Consider the following 16,828-nt stretch of genomic DNA (forward strand, 5'->3'; position numbering starts at 1 on the left):
CAGGGCAGGTGTGCCAACTGTGACTGGACCAAGTATGGCCCTTGCCTACTTTTGTCAGTAAAGTTTTATTGGCGCATGGCCACGGACGTTTGTTCCCTGTATACAGCGGTGTTGGTTACAACGCAGAGATCAGTTGCGATAGAAGCTGTCTGGCCCTTCACAGGGAAGGTCTGCTGACCCAGGCACGGAGAAGATTCCAGGAGCAAGTCCCTCCGTATGAAGTAGCCAGACTACCAGACTTCAGCACCTGGAGTGTGGAGAAGACGTGGTCACAGGGCCTAGGCATGGCCCTGCACCGTCCCCACCACAAACCTGTCACGTAGCCATGGTCGTCAGGGGCTTCGTGCTGCAGCCCCAGCTCTGTCAGCACCCCACCACCCAGGTGCCCGGGCTAAATCCCAGGAGCCGTGCTCTCCCCTTCCCTCACTCCACTGCCCCCTACCCGTGGTCTCGGATCAGAGCCTGGCTCGGCCTTGTGTCCCCTGGGTCAAGCCCCATCCGTACAGCAGTGTCCCCCCCACCCCAGGTTCCCTGCCCACACTCCACCCCAAGCAGCCTGATGGGAGCTTCTGGAAGCAAAACCTGCCTCTCCTCCCTCCCTCTAGACTCTCCCATGGCTCCCCACTGCTCTCAGGGTAAAGACTAGACCCCTCCCTGACCGCCCTTCGCCCCCAGCTCACTCCTCCCTGCCCAACAAGTGAGCAGATCCCCAACCCCGACCCAAGCTCTGCCCCAGTGGTCCCCACACCTTCATCGCCCGTCAGGGAGGTTGCCTTGCTGGCCCCCTGTCCCCAGCATTGCCTGAACAGGGCTGGCCCCCAAACAACCTCGACAAGTATCTGTTTTTGGCCTCTTCATTGCTCTGATAACTATCCAGCCAATCACAATGTCCTCCGGCAGTGCCATCCTCCTGCGGTCACAGGCAGCTACCACGGGACTGGCGGAAAGAGCTCCCCACTCGACGAGATGTTAATTAACGCACGAGTAGATGACCCTGTGTGGCTAAGCGGCTGCTGTGCTGGACGTGTGGCCCCCCCAGGTAAAGACTAAAGTAGCAACGGCAATAAAAATAACCACCATGCACCATGATCACAGCTGAGAAAAAATTAACAGCACCTGAGGGCAGCCGTCTGCTGGTCCTCACGTAAGTGTTTCCTTCCCGCCACTATCAGCTCCCCAAGGCCGTCAGCTCCCCCTCTGGCTTTTTCCCCTTAGAATTAAAATCCCCGAGAAACGGGATGGTGGCCTGTTCAGCAGCACCTGGGGTCTCATGAGGGGCAAGCCCAACACAGGTGTGAGTCAGGAGAAAGTCCTTCCTCAAGTGGGCCGGGGCCTCCCTGCACGGGCCAGTGGGGTCCTCACCTCTCTTCCTGTGATGTTTGGGGCAACTTCTGAACTCTTACATCACTTCAGACTTGAAGGAAAGCTGCGGGGAGATGCACGACATGCCCCAGACCCCCTCATGCCTTATATGCGCCCCCTTTTTCATTCGCCCCTCCGTGTTCACAAGCAGCTACGCTTGTCTCTGGCCTTCAGAGTTTCAAAAGTTGCTAGGAATTCCAGGGCGCCAGGGAGCTCCCGCCAGAGGGAGCAGGTTCCAAGTGGCTGGAGGAAAAGTGCCGGAGCGGCTCACAGCCCTTGCCGTTCCTGCCCCTGAAAGTGGGGGTGGGGAGACAGGGGACCTGGAGCTGCGCCCAAGCAAGCGGATCTGAGGCTGGAGGGGAAGTGAGTGGAGGGCACAGCCCACCATTTCCAAGAGCAGATGGTCCCCCAAACCAGGGCTTGGGTCCAACCCAACCTCTCCTGAACCCCCGGAGCTGCAACCCCCCCAACCCCAGAGGCTTCCCCAATGGGCAGAGCTGGTCCTCAGGTGGGGGGCCCACAGATGCGTGGTAATTCAGAGGAACGGGGTCCCCCAGCTGCAGAAACTGCCCTGCCCCCTCCCTCCTGTGAATTTCAGATTCGTGACCAAAGCAACAGCAGAAAGACCCCATCCTGCTTCAGTCTCAAGGGGGACCCCTCTGTCCAAGGGCGAGGTTGGGAGGATCTCGCCCACCCCACCACTCAGCCAAGTATGAGCTCAGAATCCCAGCTGGGACCTCCCTGCAAGAAACAGGCCCAGGGCGAAACAAGCGCGGAACACAGAAGATGGACATTCACAGATTTAGGATTTATCCCAGAAGCACATCTAAGACCACCACCATGCATCCTCAAGGCAACTGCAGAGCTTGTGGGTGCGGTAGAATAGAAGGAAGATAAGGCTTCAGGGAGAGAGTAAGAGCCAAAGCAGGAAAAACTAAGAAGTTTCTGCTGCCAATTCACAAGAGATTTTAAAAGCAGCGTCAGGGGCTTCCCTGGTGGCGCAGTGGTTGAGAGTCCGCCTGCCGATGCAGGGGACGCGGGTTCGTGCCCCGGTCCGGGAGGATCCCACATGCCGCAGAGCGGCTGGGCCCGTGAGCCATGGCCGCTGAGCCTGCACGTCCGGAGCCTGTGCTCCGCAACGGGAGAGGCCGCGGCAGTGAGAGGCCTGCGTACTGCAAAAAAAAAAAAAAAAAGGAGCGTCAGAGGCGGCGAGGCAGAAGTGACAATGCAGAAAAGGTGATCGAACAGAAGGGTGGGTTCTGGAGACGCCCCCAAACACCAGGGAAGGGGGGATTCTGAGACAACAGACACGAGGGCCTAACACGAGCCCAGACACCGGAGCCGGCATCCCGGGAGGAACAGGAAAAACACCCAAACCTGGAGTTAGAGAAAAACCCGGAAAAACCCGCGCACGCTCCCTGGAGGCTGCGCACGCACGATGACACACCCATGGGGCTGGAGCTGAGAGAAGGAAGGCGAGGGCCCAGGAATTCCACCCCCAACCCACTGCCCCTCACAAGAGGCAGGAGCCAGGTGCACATCCAGAGCCGCACCCCTCCCTGGAGAACAACCCCAAGGGAGGGGAGTCCCAGCACAGACCCTGCGAGTCTGGAGGACGCAATGGTGCAGGGATGCTGAGCACATCTGGGCCACGCGTTAAGTTAAACTAAGTGGAATTTCGACGCCATCCCAAGAACGGGCACCAGAGCCCGCAGGTGTCGTGCTGCTTCAGGCACTTCCTGTGGTTTATCCCACTGAACCCTTAAGTGGCCGCCATCAACCTCACTTCCCAGATGAGAAGACTGAAGCCTCGTAAGTGGCAGAATGAACACAGTAAGGACACGTGTTTCTCAGCCGGACACAAACATTGCGAACAAAGAGAAACAACATTTCTAAAGAGTGGCAACGTGTTTATACCAAACAGGAGGGTTGGGGAGGAACACTTTCCTGCAGGACAACAAGATGTGACTTCACTCCTGAGGCCGAAGGAGCCAGACTCGGGAGGCTTCAGCACATTCCCTAAAACCATTAGAACCACCAGCAGCACAGCCTTCCAAACCCAACCCAAGAAAAAACACCAGGCACGACTGCAAGGAAAAAGTATAAAGACGGGAAAACCTAAAATAAAAGCATGGAAAGTGTAAGACAAATGCAGACTCAATTGTTTTGAGAGCTGAGAACACAGCACCTACAGAAAACAGTTCTGGAACGAGTGACTCAGGAAGACAATCCGACGCACATAGATATACCAAGCCTGTGCTCCGCAACGGGAGAGGCCACAGCAGTGAGAGGCCCGCGTACCGCAAAAAAAAAAAAAAAAAAAAAAAAAAAAAATTACCAAGAATCTATAAAAAAATAAATAACGAAAATACGCATTATTGAAACCAACAGGATATGGCCAAAGTGGTCCTCGGAGGGAAATCTATAACCCTCAACATGATTACTGGGCGAGAGAACAGTGATAAACAAACGGGCCTTCTATTCAAAAGTCAAAAGAGAAAAAAGAAAAGAAAAACTAAAAAAACGGGAGGAATTAAAACAGAAGTAGTGGGGAATTCCCTGGTGGTCCAGTGGTTAGGACTCCACGCTTTCACTGCCAGGGCCCGGGTTCGATCCCTGGTTGGAGAACTAGGATACCACAAGCCACATGGCATGGCAAAAAAAAAGGATAAATTAACTAAATTAAATAGAACTAGTGAAGAGAAAAGCAGTTAATTGATAAAGATCGATTCGTCAATGAAGCAGATTCTTTGGGAAAAAAGTCAATACAGACACGAGACAGCTGGGTCCAGGACAAGGGAACGAAAAGAATAAGTAGATTCAGGACTGAGACATGGATTCATAGGCTCCGGACACGCAGGCTCAGCGGCCATGGCTCACAGGCCTAGCCGCTCCGCGGCATGTGGGATCCTCCCAGACCGGGGCACGAACCTGTGTCCCCTGCATCGGCAGGCGGACTCTCAACCACTGCACCACCAGGGAAGCCCGGATTCCTATATTATTAAAGAATGCAACATGAACCATTTTTAAATGTGCCTGAAACGGATGATTTTTTCCCCCCTAACAAAATGCTAGAATTTACAAGAGGAGTGGACAAAATCGCAACAGGCCAATCGCCGCAGCAGAAATAAAGCAGTTGGGGAAAGTGTCACATGCAAACAGGGTGGCAGTCTGCTCCCCAGTGCCCAGAGAATGGGGGGCCCCACTTGCTGGAGACTGTTCCAGAGAAACTGGTGCAGAAACATGGCAGGGAGCCACAAGAAGCCTCAGTGCCACACGACATGGGAACGCAGGCAAAATGCAAAACGGATGCTGGCAGATCTGGTCTGGCAGCTAAACAAGGATATGGACCAAACCCAAAATTCAGGGAATAGCTGGGTGAGAAAAACCATTAATGGACAGCGTCAGGACGTGGGGAAGGAGGAAACCAGGGGCTGTCCTGAGGCACCCAACACACCACAGTGATGCCAATCACTCGCGTGGATGGTCACATAGGACCAGAAGGAAACGCCCTGAACATGATAAACACAGACAGTCAGAGAGATCTATCTTGAATCAACAGCCAGGATCAGGCTCGGTCCTGCTGACAAGAAGCCAAACAGCACACACCCAATGTGGTTCTACGAACACTTGCTGATGTGAAAAGGCACATGGCCTCCGCACCAGGATGGAAGAGACCTGAGGATGATTTACCTGGAAAACCAAGCCAAGGGAAGAATGCAAATAATTAGGGGATGTCAGGAGGCAACCAGGTAGAAAATATGGTAAAAAAGATCCCCAAACCACAGCATGGAAAATCCTAAAACACCTAGAAACAACCCTCACTGCAAAAGTATGTGAGCAAATTAAGGAAGAAAACTATAAAATGGCTAAGTGCCTTATGCTTTCATTTTCAAAGTTTATCTTAAAAACTTAATATTAAGGGTCAAAACTTAAGGAAGAAAACACCAAGTTCTTAAAATATGAAAATGCACTACTATAAACACAAACAGTTCTTCCGAAATTTACCTATGAATTTAACATAACATCAAAATCCCAACAGGTAGGCTTGTTTGTTTTGGAGGGATGTGGGAGGAGACATAACAGTTATTCTAAAGATCATGAAGAAGAATCAGCATGTCTGAATATGGGGTGGGGGTGGGGGACCCTGAAAAACAACAATTGAAGACTATAAAAACACCACAAAGCTAAAGTAACTAGGGGACTTCCCTGGTGGTCCAGTGGCTAAGACTCCACACTCCCAATTCAGGGGGCCTGGGGTTTGATCCCTGGAGAGGGGACTATATCCTACATGCCACAACTAAAGACCCCACATGCCACAACTAAAGATTCTGCATGCTGCAACTAAAGACCCCACATGCCACAAATGAAGATCCCACACGCCACAACTAAAGATCCCACATGTGGCAACGAAGATCCCACACACTGCAACTAAGACCCCGCACAGCCAAATAAAAGAAAAGAAAAGAAAAAGAAAAAAAAAATTTAGTAATAATTCTAAAAAGCTACGGTAACTGACACCAGGTAGTACTAAAGTAACAGGAAGGTAAAAAGATGAGACAAAAATTCATGGGTAAATGGCAATTTAGGAAATGCTTTAAGGTATTTCGAACCACCAAGAAAGGTTTTCTTGAGTTTATTCTGTTGTCCTAGAACTTCCTAAATTAAATGCTTACTCCATTTCTTTTCATTGTATCTGAAGACTGTCAAAAGCTATGATTCTTCCCTAAATACAGCTTTAGCTGCACCTTGTAGCTTCAGTGTGTTTAGATTATTGCTGATTTCCATCTAGCCTGTTTTAATTTCCTCTTTAACCCAAGAGATAAACAAAAAAGAATTTTGTTATTTCCAAGTCATTAAGCTTTTTACTTATTTCTACGCTTTTTGGTCTTTCACTTCCAGTTTTACCACATTGTTCTCAAAGAATATGGCTTATACTTTGGTCACTTCTTTTTTTTGGTCACTTTCTTTATGTTACAGGTTTTTTTCTGTGCACGGTATGTGACCAATTTTTATAAGAACGGTATGATCTCTTTTACAAGGCATGGCCTTTAAAGGTAAGGGCTTCTGACTGGAGGTGCCCCTCAGAATTGCCTGGAAACTCTTACAGGCCCCATCCCAGGCTTTTTATCAGTGTCTCTGGGTCCAGGGCCCAGGGGTGTGTGTTCTGAGCACTCCCACGGGTGAGCTGGATGTGTGCCCTTGGCCAGGAACTGCTGCATAAGCTCAACCTTGATCACTTCACTGTTGAGGTTCTCTACCTCCCACTTATTTTTCACTTTTTTGCTCTGCCAAGAACTGCAAAGGCATGCTCTTCTGCCCTCCAGCATCTTTTCCCGTATATTCCTCAACTTGATGGAATGAGGTACAGGCACATTCATGACTGTCACATCTGCAATGCAGAATGGACTGTGTCATCTAATTCTCAAGGATTTTGCAGAAATGGCACCAAAGCTAGAACAACATAGAAGACTTGACAACATAAAACTGAAACCTGTAAAGCACTGAGGAAAATTAAAAGTCTCCATCATCAACAACGGTTATAAGTGAAAACTTAGGAAAAGGCTGCAGATCACAAAAGACTAACATCCTTCCTCTATAAAAAGCTCTTACAAATCAGTAAGTGCAGCACAGTGCAGCAGTACAAGACACTACAGGGAAACAACACTGGGTGGCTAGCTGAGATGGTTAATAAACTCTGAATTTCAGCTTCATCGTAAGTAAAATGGAGATGACAATCGCCCTTATTTCACCAACCTGTGAGGAGTGAGGACTCAGAATAAACTATCCAGGCTCAGTGCCTGGCATACAGCGCTCAACAAATGTTGACTTAAGTTGCTGTTGATAAGTGTTACTGTTGCTGTTGTTTTAAAAAGTTCACCAGATACCAATAAAAAGGAACCAGCTGTTGATCCAGCCAACAACTTGGAGGGATTTCCAAGGAACTGTGCTCAGCAGAAAAAGCCAATCTCAGAAGGTTCCATGCTGTATGGTTCCATGTATGTAACATTCTCGACACAACAAAGTTGGGAAGATGGAAAAGAGTAAATCAGGGGTCGTTAGGGTGAGGGGTGGTGGGTGGTGGGTGACAGCAGGTGGGAGGTCATGAGGCGATAGAACAATTCTGAACAGACCACGGTGGTGGCTTCATGGCACTACACACGGGATAAAACCAAGCAGAACTACACACACACAAATGTGGGCACGCAGATCTTGTGAATAAACTACAGTATCCAAATAAACTCTTGTAGATCGTACCAAGGTCAGCCTCCCGAGTTGGTGTCATGTGAGGAACTTGCAGGATTGACAGCTGGGGAGGCTGGGGAGGGGCGTGTGGGGCCGCCCCGCACATTTCTTTGCAACTTCCTGTGAATATATCACTATTTCAAAATAAAAAGTTCACTAAATCCAAGAAAAAAGGGGGTAGTGATCAGAAATTCATCAAAAAATAACTCATCTGGCCAATCTGCTTTTGGAAAGATAATCGCCCATGATTAACATGTAAATGCCCATTGAAACGGCACATTTGGAGGAGGTTGGAAACAGCCAGCACTGGGACGCCAGAGGGACATTCTTACTGTGGAAGCAAGTCCACGGCTGGCAGTTCTAGCCGGAAACTTACTCTGAGGCCATAACCGCACAGCTGTGCTGAACCAGGGTAGATGTCGCCTTGCCTACCTGTTAGGTTTGTACCCAAGGGAACGTTACCTTTAGAGTCACACAGACCAGGAAAGCTGTGAGACAGGAAAACAGGGAAGACGTCGTCTCCTCCGGTGTCAGCAGGTGTTTCCCCATATCTCGTGGGGCCTCGGACCCTGTAGGTTGTGGCAGAGGACGTGCTGCCACTGAGAGATCTGTGCCTTGGGGTTTCCCAAAAGGGAGGGAGTGGAAAAATTATCCCCGTTCTGCAGTCTTCTGCTCTAGATGATGAGGAGAAATCCTCTGGCCTCAGGGACGGCGCAAGCAGCCCGCACACCCCACACGCTCAGCTCCTCTTCCCGAGACCTTCAGAGACCCCTCCTCAGAGACCTGTCCCCGCTGGCCTGGGTTGCTCCTCTCCTAACATGAAGTGCCCTTTCGAAGTGAATCTAAAAGAAGCAAGTTGACTCAAAGGAATTCTAAGTAGAGAGACACTAGGCCAAGACGTGCAAGGAGGGTGAAGGGGAGAATGTGGCTGAGCGGGACCTACTAGCGTTCAGAAACTCTTGTCCCCTTAAAGCGACACTGCCCGTCTGCAGGGCGGTGACCCATCTTACAGATGAAAAAAGCTGAGGCTCAGAAAGGGGTGACTTCCCCAAGCCCTATCCCGCTGTTGGACCACCAACCTTTCCACCCCCCCCACCTTCCCCTGGAGTCTCCAGCTCCACCAACAAGGGAGTAGGGAAATGAGCTCAGAGCTGGGAGAGCCCCCCAAAGGGACCAGTCTCAGATCCTGTGGCTCCCGGGTCTGGAGCTGCGAACCCCTGCACCCCCTCAAGGCAGACACCGAGATGCGCCCCACGCCTCAGTTTATAAGGCACTTTCACGCCCAAGGACTCGCTGAACCTTCTGCCGATGGGGAGACTCCCATTTTACAGACTAGGAAACTGAGGCTTGCAGTCACACCACCTGTGTCAGGTGACACGGCCTGCCTTGTGCCTGAAGCGGCAGCAAGGAGGGAACCTCTGAGCTCAGGTCTTAGGGCTCCCGGTCCTGTGCCCCCTCCCCCGCCCCAGACAGCACTAACTGCTCAAATGAATTGGGGAAAGGGGTCCCCAGCTGTGTGTCCAGAACTGGAGACCTCCTGGGCTGGACCAACCACACCACAACCCTCGTGGGGAAGAAGAAAACTCAGCCCGATGTGCAGCGGGACAAGGTTGGACCCTCCCCACCTGAAGTGGCCAGGGCAGGGCCCTTGAGCGGGCTGCAGCTACAGAAACCACACAAAATCAACCTGCAAAATTCACAGGGGTCCCAGTCAGGCTGGGCCAGGCATGGGGTGTCCTGGAGGGGCCCCTTCCTTGGGGGTTACTGGCCCCAAGTGGACACTGAGCAACAGGAGAGAGCAGGGGGATGACCTGGGGGAAGATGAGGGAGGGACTGTGCCACCACCTCCAGGAAGCCTGCCGGGGCCTGACCCTCTGCCTGAGGCAGGGGAGCAGCAGCACCCCCTGCTCCCCAGGGCTGTTTTGGGAATGGGGAGGCAGGGTGGCCTGTGGGGATTTCCACACTTCAGGGAGGACTCTGGCCAGCCCTGAGGCCACTTCCTCAGGCGGACAGGAAGGCCAGCGTGGGGCAGTGGGGTCAGCAACACGATGTCCCTCCTTTTGCAGGGGGGGGTGGGGGGAGTACAAACCACCCTTGAAACCCCCTCCTCCTCCAGCCAGAGCCCACTAGACACCCTGATAGAATCTGGAAAAGACAGACCTTTCCATCTTGGACCCCAGAGACATGGGGGGACACGGCCCCCATCCCAAGACCCCAAAAAGATACTGAAGTCCGTGCAGAGCTCTGGCCTGCCCAAGGGGTCCCCTATATCCTCCCAACAGCCAGAGCGGGCTCCTCCCCATGCACGTGGCTCCTCTCAAAAGCCCGAGTTCACAAGGCCCTGCACGGCCTGCCCTCCCCCCCTCCTCTCCCCACCCCTCCTCCCTCTCCCCCTCCCTCACTCTGCTCCATCCACACAGGCCTCCTCACTGTTCCTCCAACTCGCCAGGCATGGTGCTGCCCCAGGGCCTTTGAGCCCCCACGCCTCTGCTCAAACATCCAAACACCTCTGTGGAGACAGCCCCTACTGCCCTCCCCACCACTCTGCAACCTGACCCCTGCTCTATGCTCCTTGAGGCCATGCCATCTGTCCTCCCTGGGCCATGTCCTCTGCACTCAGTACCAGGCAGGGTGACCAGCTCATCCAGGTGTGCCTGGGATGACCCCAGTTGGAACGTTCAAAGTCCCAGATCCCAGGAACACCCCCCCCAGACCTCGAACAAACCAGGCCAGGTGATCACACTAGTGCCAGGTCTCATCAACGATCAGCACCTAATACATACTTGAATGAAAACAGCCAGGATCAGAACAGGATTTGGAGAAAGCTGGGGTTCCATATCACACTCCTCCTGGGCCTCAGGTTCCCTCCCTGGGGATAGACTGGACACCCAGAACCCCACTGGGGCCAAGGAGACCCTGGAGGCTCAAGTGCCCAGCTCACCCAGGCCCTCGTGAGTCACAGAGTCCCCCACACCCGGACCAGGGGCCAGGCTCTCGGGGCAGGGTGGACGGTGACACCATGCTGACCACGGGGCTCCCTCCCTTAGCCCCAAGGCAAATCACACAAGCACAGCGGCAGCCGCCTCCTGGGGTTCCCTTAGGCTCACCATCCCCCCACCGCACGCCCACATGGGCACCTGGACCTCCGCCCCAGGCCCCTCACCCCCACTCCACCTGGCGGGCCTGAGCGCTGCCCCCAAACACCTCTCCCCTTAGTGCCTAGTCCACAAGACTGCGCCCGGCAGCCAGCCCCACCCCACGGTTGCCCCCCCTCACCCTCCATGGGCCCACCCTTCACACGCGGTGATCTCCTCAAGCAAACAAGAAGCCCCCAGGCAGCCAGCAGGGTCCTACCTGAGCTTCCAAACTGGGCCCCGGCCAGGGAGGTGGGCCGGCTCTTCCCATTGGCCACCGGCAGGGGGAACATCTGCGGGGAGAAAGAGGGGGTGAGGGGGGGGTGCACAGCCCAGGGCCACAGCTCTGCCGGGGTCCTGTCCCCCAGGAGGCCCGAGGCGCCCCGAGGGCCCTGGTGGGAAGAGGCTCCCCGGTGCCCCTCCGGAGCAGGGAAAACTCCCCTGTTTACCTCTGTATTTGTTTTACGGGAATGAAATAACATGAAGGCATTTGATACAATGTATCCGCTTAAAAGTGATCCAAAGTTTTCTCCAAGTTTTGACTTTATAAAAAATGAGATCATTTACACTCCCAGGTGGATCGCTTGTCCCACCCGTGTCCCAGCCGCGGACCCCGACCTTCACCCTAGGAGCCCGGCATCCACCTCCCCACGAGCCCCTGACCCCGAGCGGTGGGAGTGCAGGGAAGACAGCCAGGCCCCACCACTGGGATGGTGAGCGGGGAGGCCCCCACGAGCCGGGCTCCGGGCTCAGAGCTGCACCCTTCCCGGCCAATGACAGTGCAGTTCTCCCGGGTGGGCGGGCACCAAGTGTGAGTGCATGGCCACGACCCCCCCAACTCGCTCACCCAAACCCAGTGTTAAGTCCCTCAAGATTAAACAGCTTAGCAGCATTAACTGGGAAAACCCAACATCAACAAACCCTCGTGCTGCAGAAGAAACAAACCATGACCCTGCCCTGCCCCAACGGCCTGAGTTTCAGAGGTTCTTTTGGGGACCAAGCAATTTAGAGTGGCCGCAATCAGCATTAAGGCTCTGTGGGGAGCGGCTGACAAGCAGGACATGGGGGTGTGCGTTCTGTGGGCATGACTTGGGGCAGCATCACAAGCCCTGGGAGTGACCCAGGAAAGGGGGTCCTGCCCCCACACCCTGTTCTCCAGAAGGGGAAACTGAGGCCACAGGCTGAGCTGGCAGGGCGAGTGCAGACTCGGGGCAGGTGTGCACCCAGGCACACCCAGGACTCGGGTTCTCACGGGGTCTGTAGTCCTCTCCGGGGGCAGGGCTGTGCTCACCGCACCCAGGGCCTTGGCTTCAAGGCGGGCCCCTTTCCTGCTGGGGACACTGAGGCTTGTGCTGGGGGAGGGGCAGGCCTGGGGATCAGGAGTCTGAGGGGGGTGGTGCTCAATTCTGTTTCTGTTTCGCCCTCCAGGGTGCCAGGGGCCGCTGACGTGGCACTTGCCGCGGGGTGGGTGGGGTGGGTGGAGGGAACTGGTCTGTGTCCTGCGGGCACTGAAGGTCTGTGATCAGCCCAGCCAGGCCCCCACACCCCCCTCGGAGCCTCAGTATTCCCTTCTGTGAAACGGACGCAGCGTTCGCACCGCGCGGGCTGTTATGAAACCCAAACGCACGTGGGCATCGTGGGCACGTAAGGGCCTCTGCACACGCAAAGCTCAGAGGAGCACGGTCGGGCCACCAGACAAGCCCACAGCACCCTCCCCGGCCCCTCGCCCTTCACGGCTGTCGTCAGACCCAGGGACCACCTGAGGCCCACACCCCCTCGGAGCCACCAGCTTAGCAGGCGAAGCTCAGGGCTGGGGCAGAGGTGCAGTTTCACCAGCTAGGAGGAGCCGCTTTTCCTGGCACTGAACTGGCAGTTGCCTCCTTGACTTTAGAGGGACCTACCCCAAAGAAGCGCTTTCCCTTCAAAATTTTTTCAGTCGAAAATTTGTTTCAAAAAAACAAATTAACTCAGTGTCTCTGGGGCAGGTGGGAAGAAAAGGGTGTGAGCCTCCTGTGATGGGGGGCTGCCTCAGGGCCTCTCTCCTCACGGGAACAAGGAGGTCGAACAAAAATCCAGTTCTGGGTTTTCCCAGAGGACACACACTGGGCACCTCGCACGCTCAGCTTCACCTTCCTCATCTGTGAAATGGGTCTGAGCTGGGGGGCGGGGGAGTTTGGACCCCCTGGACAGCAGGGGGTGGTGGGCAAGTGGTTGAGGCTGTGGGTGTGGGGGGGGCGAGATCAGAACCTGTACCACCCCCTCCCCTGACCCCCAAGCCGGTCTGTTCTGGCCCAGTGGTCTGTGACTTGTCAGTTTAACAAAAAAACAACTGAACAGCACCCCTGATTCCTCAGCTGGGACGCAAAAATAAAACGGGGCTTAAAAATACCGGCATGGCCCTTCCGGAGCCGCGGCCGCTCCGTCCCGTGGGCTGTGTTTTTCCGCAGGGCGGATGATGTCGTTTCAGTTTGGGGACTTTTGTTTCGACAGACCTCAGTGGCCTGGGCCTCATACCGGCAGAGAATTAAATTCAGACCGAAAGCATCCTCCCTGAACCCATTTCAAACCAAAATAGTGCTCGCTGGGGGAGGGGTGGGGGCAGGATTTAGGGAGTCCACACACAGCTCCTGGGTTTGTGAGGAAACGCAGACCACCCCCCCTCCCCCCGACACAGGTGGCCCACTGCACAGACAGGCAAACCAAGGCCCCCAGCCCTCCAAGGGACGGTCCAGCTCCCAGCCTCCCTGGGCCCGCCTGAGCTGTGTGACCTCTGGAAGGCAGTACCCTCTCTGAACCTCCATCGGCCTGGCTGGGGAACGGGCTGTGTCAAATGGAGCACACCGCCTGGGAAGTGTGAGGACATCCCCCTGCCCCCCGCCACCCCGTAGACCCACGGCACTGGCTCTCGTGTCAATAAACTGAGGAATCACACGTCCACTGCCTGTGACCTCTCCTCATTTACAGAAGGTCTCCACAGAGGACACCTAGACTATGGGCTCCCACCATCTTTAGCACCCACGAGAGCATGAATAACCCCGATCACACAGTTTTACAGGTCCCAAGGCAAGGTCACTGCATGCCCAGAGCCAAGCTGGGGCCTCACAGCCGAGCCTCCCCAGAGAAAAGCTAAAGGCCATGGGCAGTCCCTCCCTCGCTCCGGACCTCAGTTTCCCCAACTGAAAAGTGGTGGGTTGGACCCACTCTGTGCCTGGGCAAACAGCTGGATGACGACGGGTGCCTCTGGAAGCCGACAAGGGCCCCAAAGCTGCACCCCGCCGCGGAGGCGTCAACCCATCCATCCGAGGGCGCCCCAATTCCCCTAGCCCCACCTGGGGCTCTTTAACCCATAGGAGCTTGAGGTCCAGATGCTGGCAGTGTTTTTGGCACAAGCTTCTTTCCCAATGTCTGGGGGACGCAGGAGTGTGGACAGCTGGGCATGCGGGGGGCAGGGGGGAGACGACGGGGGGGGGACGGAGAGGGCCGCTCACCATGCTGAAGTCTAGGAGATCACTGAGCTCCTTGTCCGTGCCCACGGGCGCCATCCTCTGTGGCTGGTTCATTCTCCAGCGGCAACGGGGAGCCAGGGACCGGGGGTGGGCTCCTCAGGCCTAGAGACAGCCCTGCAGGGTGCCCGCAACGGATGCAAGGAGAGGTGAGGGGTGGAGAAAAGAAGAGCTATGAGTGACAGTGGCTGAGGTGAGCAGATGGGGGAGAACTCTTTAAGAGCCCCTCTAACTGCTCTGGATCTGGGTCTTCCAAGGCTGCGTCCCTCCCAGACTCTGAGACATGGGGGTGGGACAGCCAGAATTCAGGGACTGGGGCCCCTAGAGACCCCTCCCCAGAGCCCTCAGGGAGTTTGAACAATGTGGGGGGAGCGCAGAGTACATTCCCTGAACTCCCTCTGCGACCACCAAGGAATCAAGTTGCAAATTTTAAACTGGATGCGGGGTGGAGTGGTCCCTTCCCAGCTTAGCCAGAACCCGCCCCTCTCCCCGCCACCTCTCCCATTTCCACCCACCCTCAGGCTTTCCACTGGCCCCACCCCAGGAAGGGGGAGGGGCGACCCGGCCCCGCCCCAAGGGAAATTTGGTGACACCCCCCCAGCAGCTGTCAGAGCACGTTGAAGGCCCGGTCACCCCCAAATTCAAAGCAAAAGAAATCCACAAGACGGCGAAACCCCCTTCCTGCTCCACAACTAAATAGGGGGGACGCCCCGCGCAGGGACCTACCCGCAAAGCTTCCCACTACACTTAACCTCCTCCCCCCCATAAAAAACAACCAAATTCTGGAAAAAAAAAAAAAACAACACCCTAGATTGTTTTATTGTCATGATGTATCCGGGAATTATTCTTAAGCAACTTTGAAAACATCCCTTGCGGGGGTGGGGGTCCCAAGACCAGGGTTTCCCCCCACCCCGCATGGTCCCTAGGGGCTCCATTCTAGCATGGGGGGGATCCACCTGCCGGGCCCCATCCCACACCCTGAAAAGAGAGGAAGACAGGGTCTCCGTCCCACAGTCAGACAGTGAAGTCCCGCCAGCTTCTCTTCCCCGAGCCCCAGGTGCGGGCGGGGGTCGCGAGCGAAAGGGGGTTCCGAGATCGAGGGAGACCCGACCTCAGAAGCGGAGAAACCCCCGCTTTGTTTGCCAACTGGAGACGAGTGTGAAACGGATGCCCCAGCGCAACCCCTCCCCCGCGAAGCTTTTTCTTTTTTGGAAAGCGTGTGAAACTAACTTTTTTTGAAAAGTACGAAACCGCACTTTTTCGTGGGGTGGCTGAAACCGATTTTAAGGCAGATCTGAGGGGGCTAAACAGGCTTCTCTAGAAGAGCTGAAACACTTCTGGGGTGTCACGAGAACTTTTGGGGGCTCGAAGGGGACTCGAAGGACGTGTGAAGCCACCCTGGGAGCAGAGAAGCAGAAACGTCTTCCTTTGGGGGGGGAGGGGTGGGAGGAGGCCCGGGAAACCAATCCCCACCCCACCCCCCGCAGCCGGTGCGGGCGGCGCAGCCCGGGAACCCTTTGAAGCTCGGGGCGCAGCCGCTGCCACCGCGCTGCTCGCCCCGAAGCTGCCGCCCGTGCCCGCGGAGCGCGGAACAGATGGGGCCCCCGGCCCGGCCCCCGGCCCGAGCCCGCAGGCGCGCGGCGCACCTTCCCCGCAGACAAAAGGACGCTCCCTCTCCCTCACTCGCTCCCCTCCAAACTCCGCCGCCGGCCGGGCCCCCGGGGGAAGGGGCGCTCGCGGCCTCTGCGCCGCTGCCCCGCCGCGAAGTTGGGCGGCCCCGCGGCGCCCCCCGCGCCCCCGCCCGGCTCCGCAAACTTTCCCGAAGTGCCGGCCGGCGGGGGCGCGCGGGCCCGAGCGCGCACTCCACGTCGCCGGCCCCCTCCAGCGCGCAAAGTTGGAGAACAATGACTCCGGCCGCGCCGCCCCCCGCCCCCCGCCCGCCCCCGCCCCGCGTCCCCGGGTCCCCGCGTCCCGCCGCCGTGCGGGAAGGCCCGGCCCGCCGGACACCAAGCGGCGGACGGTCCCGGCGCGCTCACCTGCTCGGCGTGGCCCGGCCCGCAGCGCACGGGGGGCGGCGGCATGAACGGCCCCCCCGGACAAAGGGGCGTCGCGGCCCCGAAGGGCGCGCGTGGGCGGCGGCGCGTGGCCCGGCTCCCCGCGTATCCGCCCCGCGGGCCCTACGCGGCCAAGGCGCTGGCGGAGGCGGCGTGCGAGGAGCCCGCGGTGCCCGCCGGCCGCGTCGCTGGGCTCGGTCCGGCCCGCTACGCCCGCGGCCGCCGCCGCTGCCTCATCTTCCTGCGGCGGGAGACATGTTCCGCCCCCCACCCCGCGCCGCGCCCCGCCTCCCGCCCCTGCCAGGCCCCGCCCCGCGCGCGCCCCGCCCCGCCGCCGTCCGCGGATCCCTCCGCCGTTGCCCGCTCGCCCGGCCGCCGCCGCCCGCCCCACGCTTCCGCTGAACGCGGCTGAGGTCCCGCGGAGTCAGGAGCCTGGAGCGGGCGCGCTGGGGTTCCGTCGGCCAACGGCCGGGGTCGAGGGCAGGGACTATCTTCCAGCGCGGAGGCGCACGTGGTCTCAGTGCACTGC

The 16,828-nt window shown here is 56.7% G+C and overlaps 1 protein-coding gene across 11 annotated transcripts in view; it reads right to left on the bottom strand.

Annotated features, from left to right (window-relative positions):
• Positions 1 to 16,471, bottom strand: part of TCF3 (transcription factor 3) — a 35,775-nt gene extending 19,304 nt beyond the window's left edge. For 2 of the 11 annotated variants that reach the window (XM_060145682.1, XM_060145681.1), the window contains exons 1-3: positions 16,282 to 16,470; positions 14,231 to 14,362; positions 10,963 to 11,035 (exon numbers count right to left, since the gene is read on the bottom strand). In XM_060145682.1, the coding sequence (XP_060001665.1) occupies positions 10,963 to 11,035; positions 14,231 to 14,302 (145 nt within the window). In that variant the 5' untranslated portion in view covers positions 14,303 to 14,362; positions 16,282 to 16,470. Of the gene's footprint in view, positions 1 to 10,962; positions 11,036 to 14,230; positions 14,363 to 15,475; positions 15,744 to 15,891; positions 15,911 to 16,281 lie in introns of those variants that run through there. The other 9 variants (XM_060145676.1, XM_060145675.1, XM_060145680.1 and 6 more) reach the window with 9 other exon arrangements.
• Positions 16,472 to 16,828: the final 357 nt, after the last annotated feature.

This window comes from Lagenorhynchus albirostris, chromosome 3 (assembly GCF_949774975.1).
Source record: "Lagenorhynchus albirostris chromosome 3, mLagAlb1.1, whole genome shotgun sequence".
Classification (NCBI taxonomy): Eukaryota; Metazoa; Chordata; class Mammalia; order Artiodactyla; family Delphinidae; genus Lagenorhynchus; species Lagenorhynchus albirostris.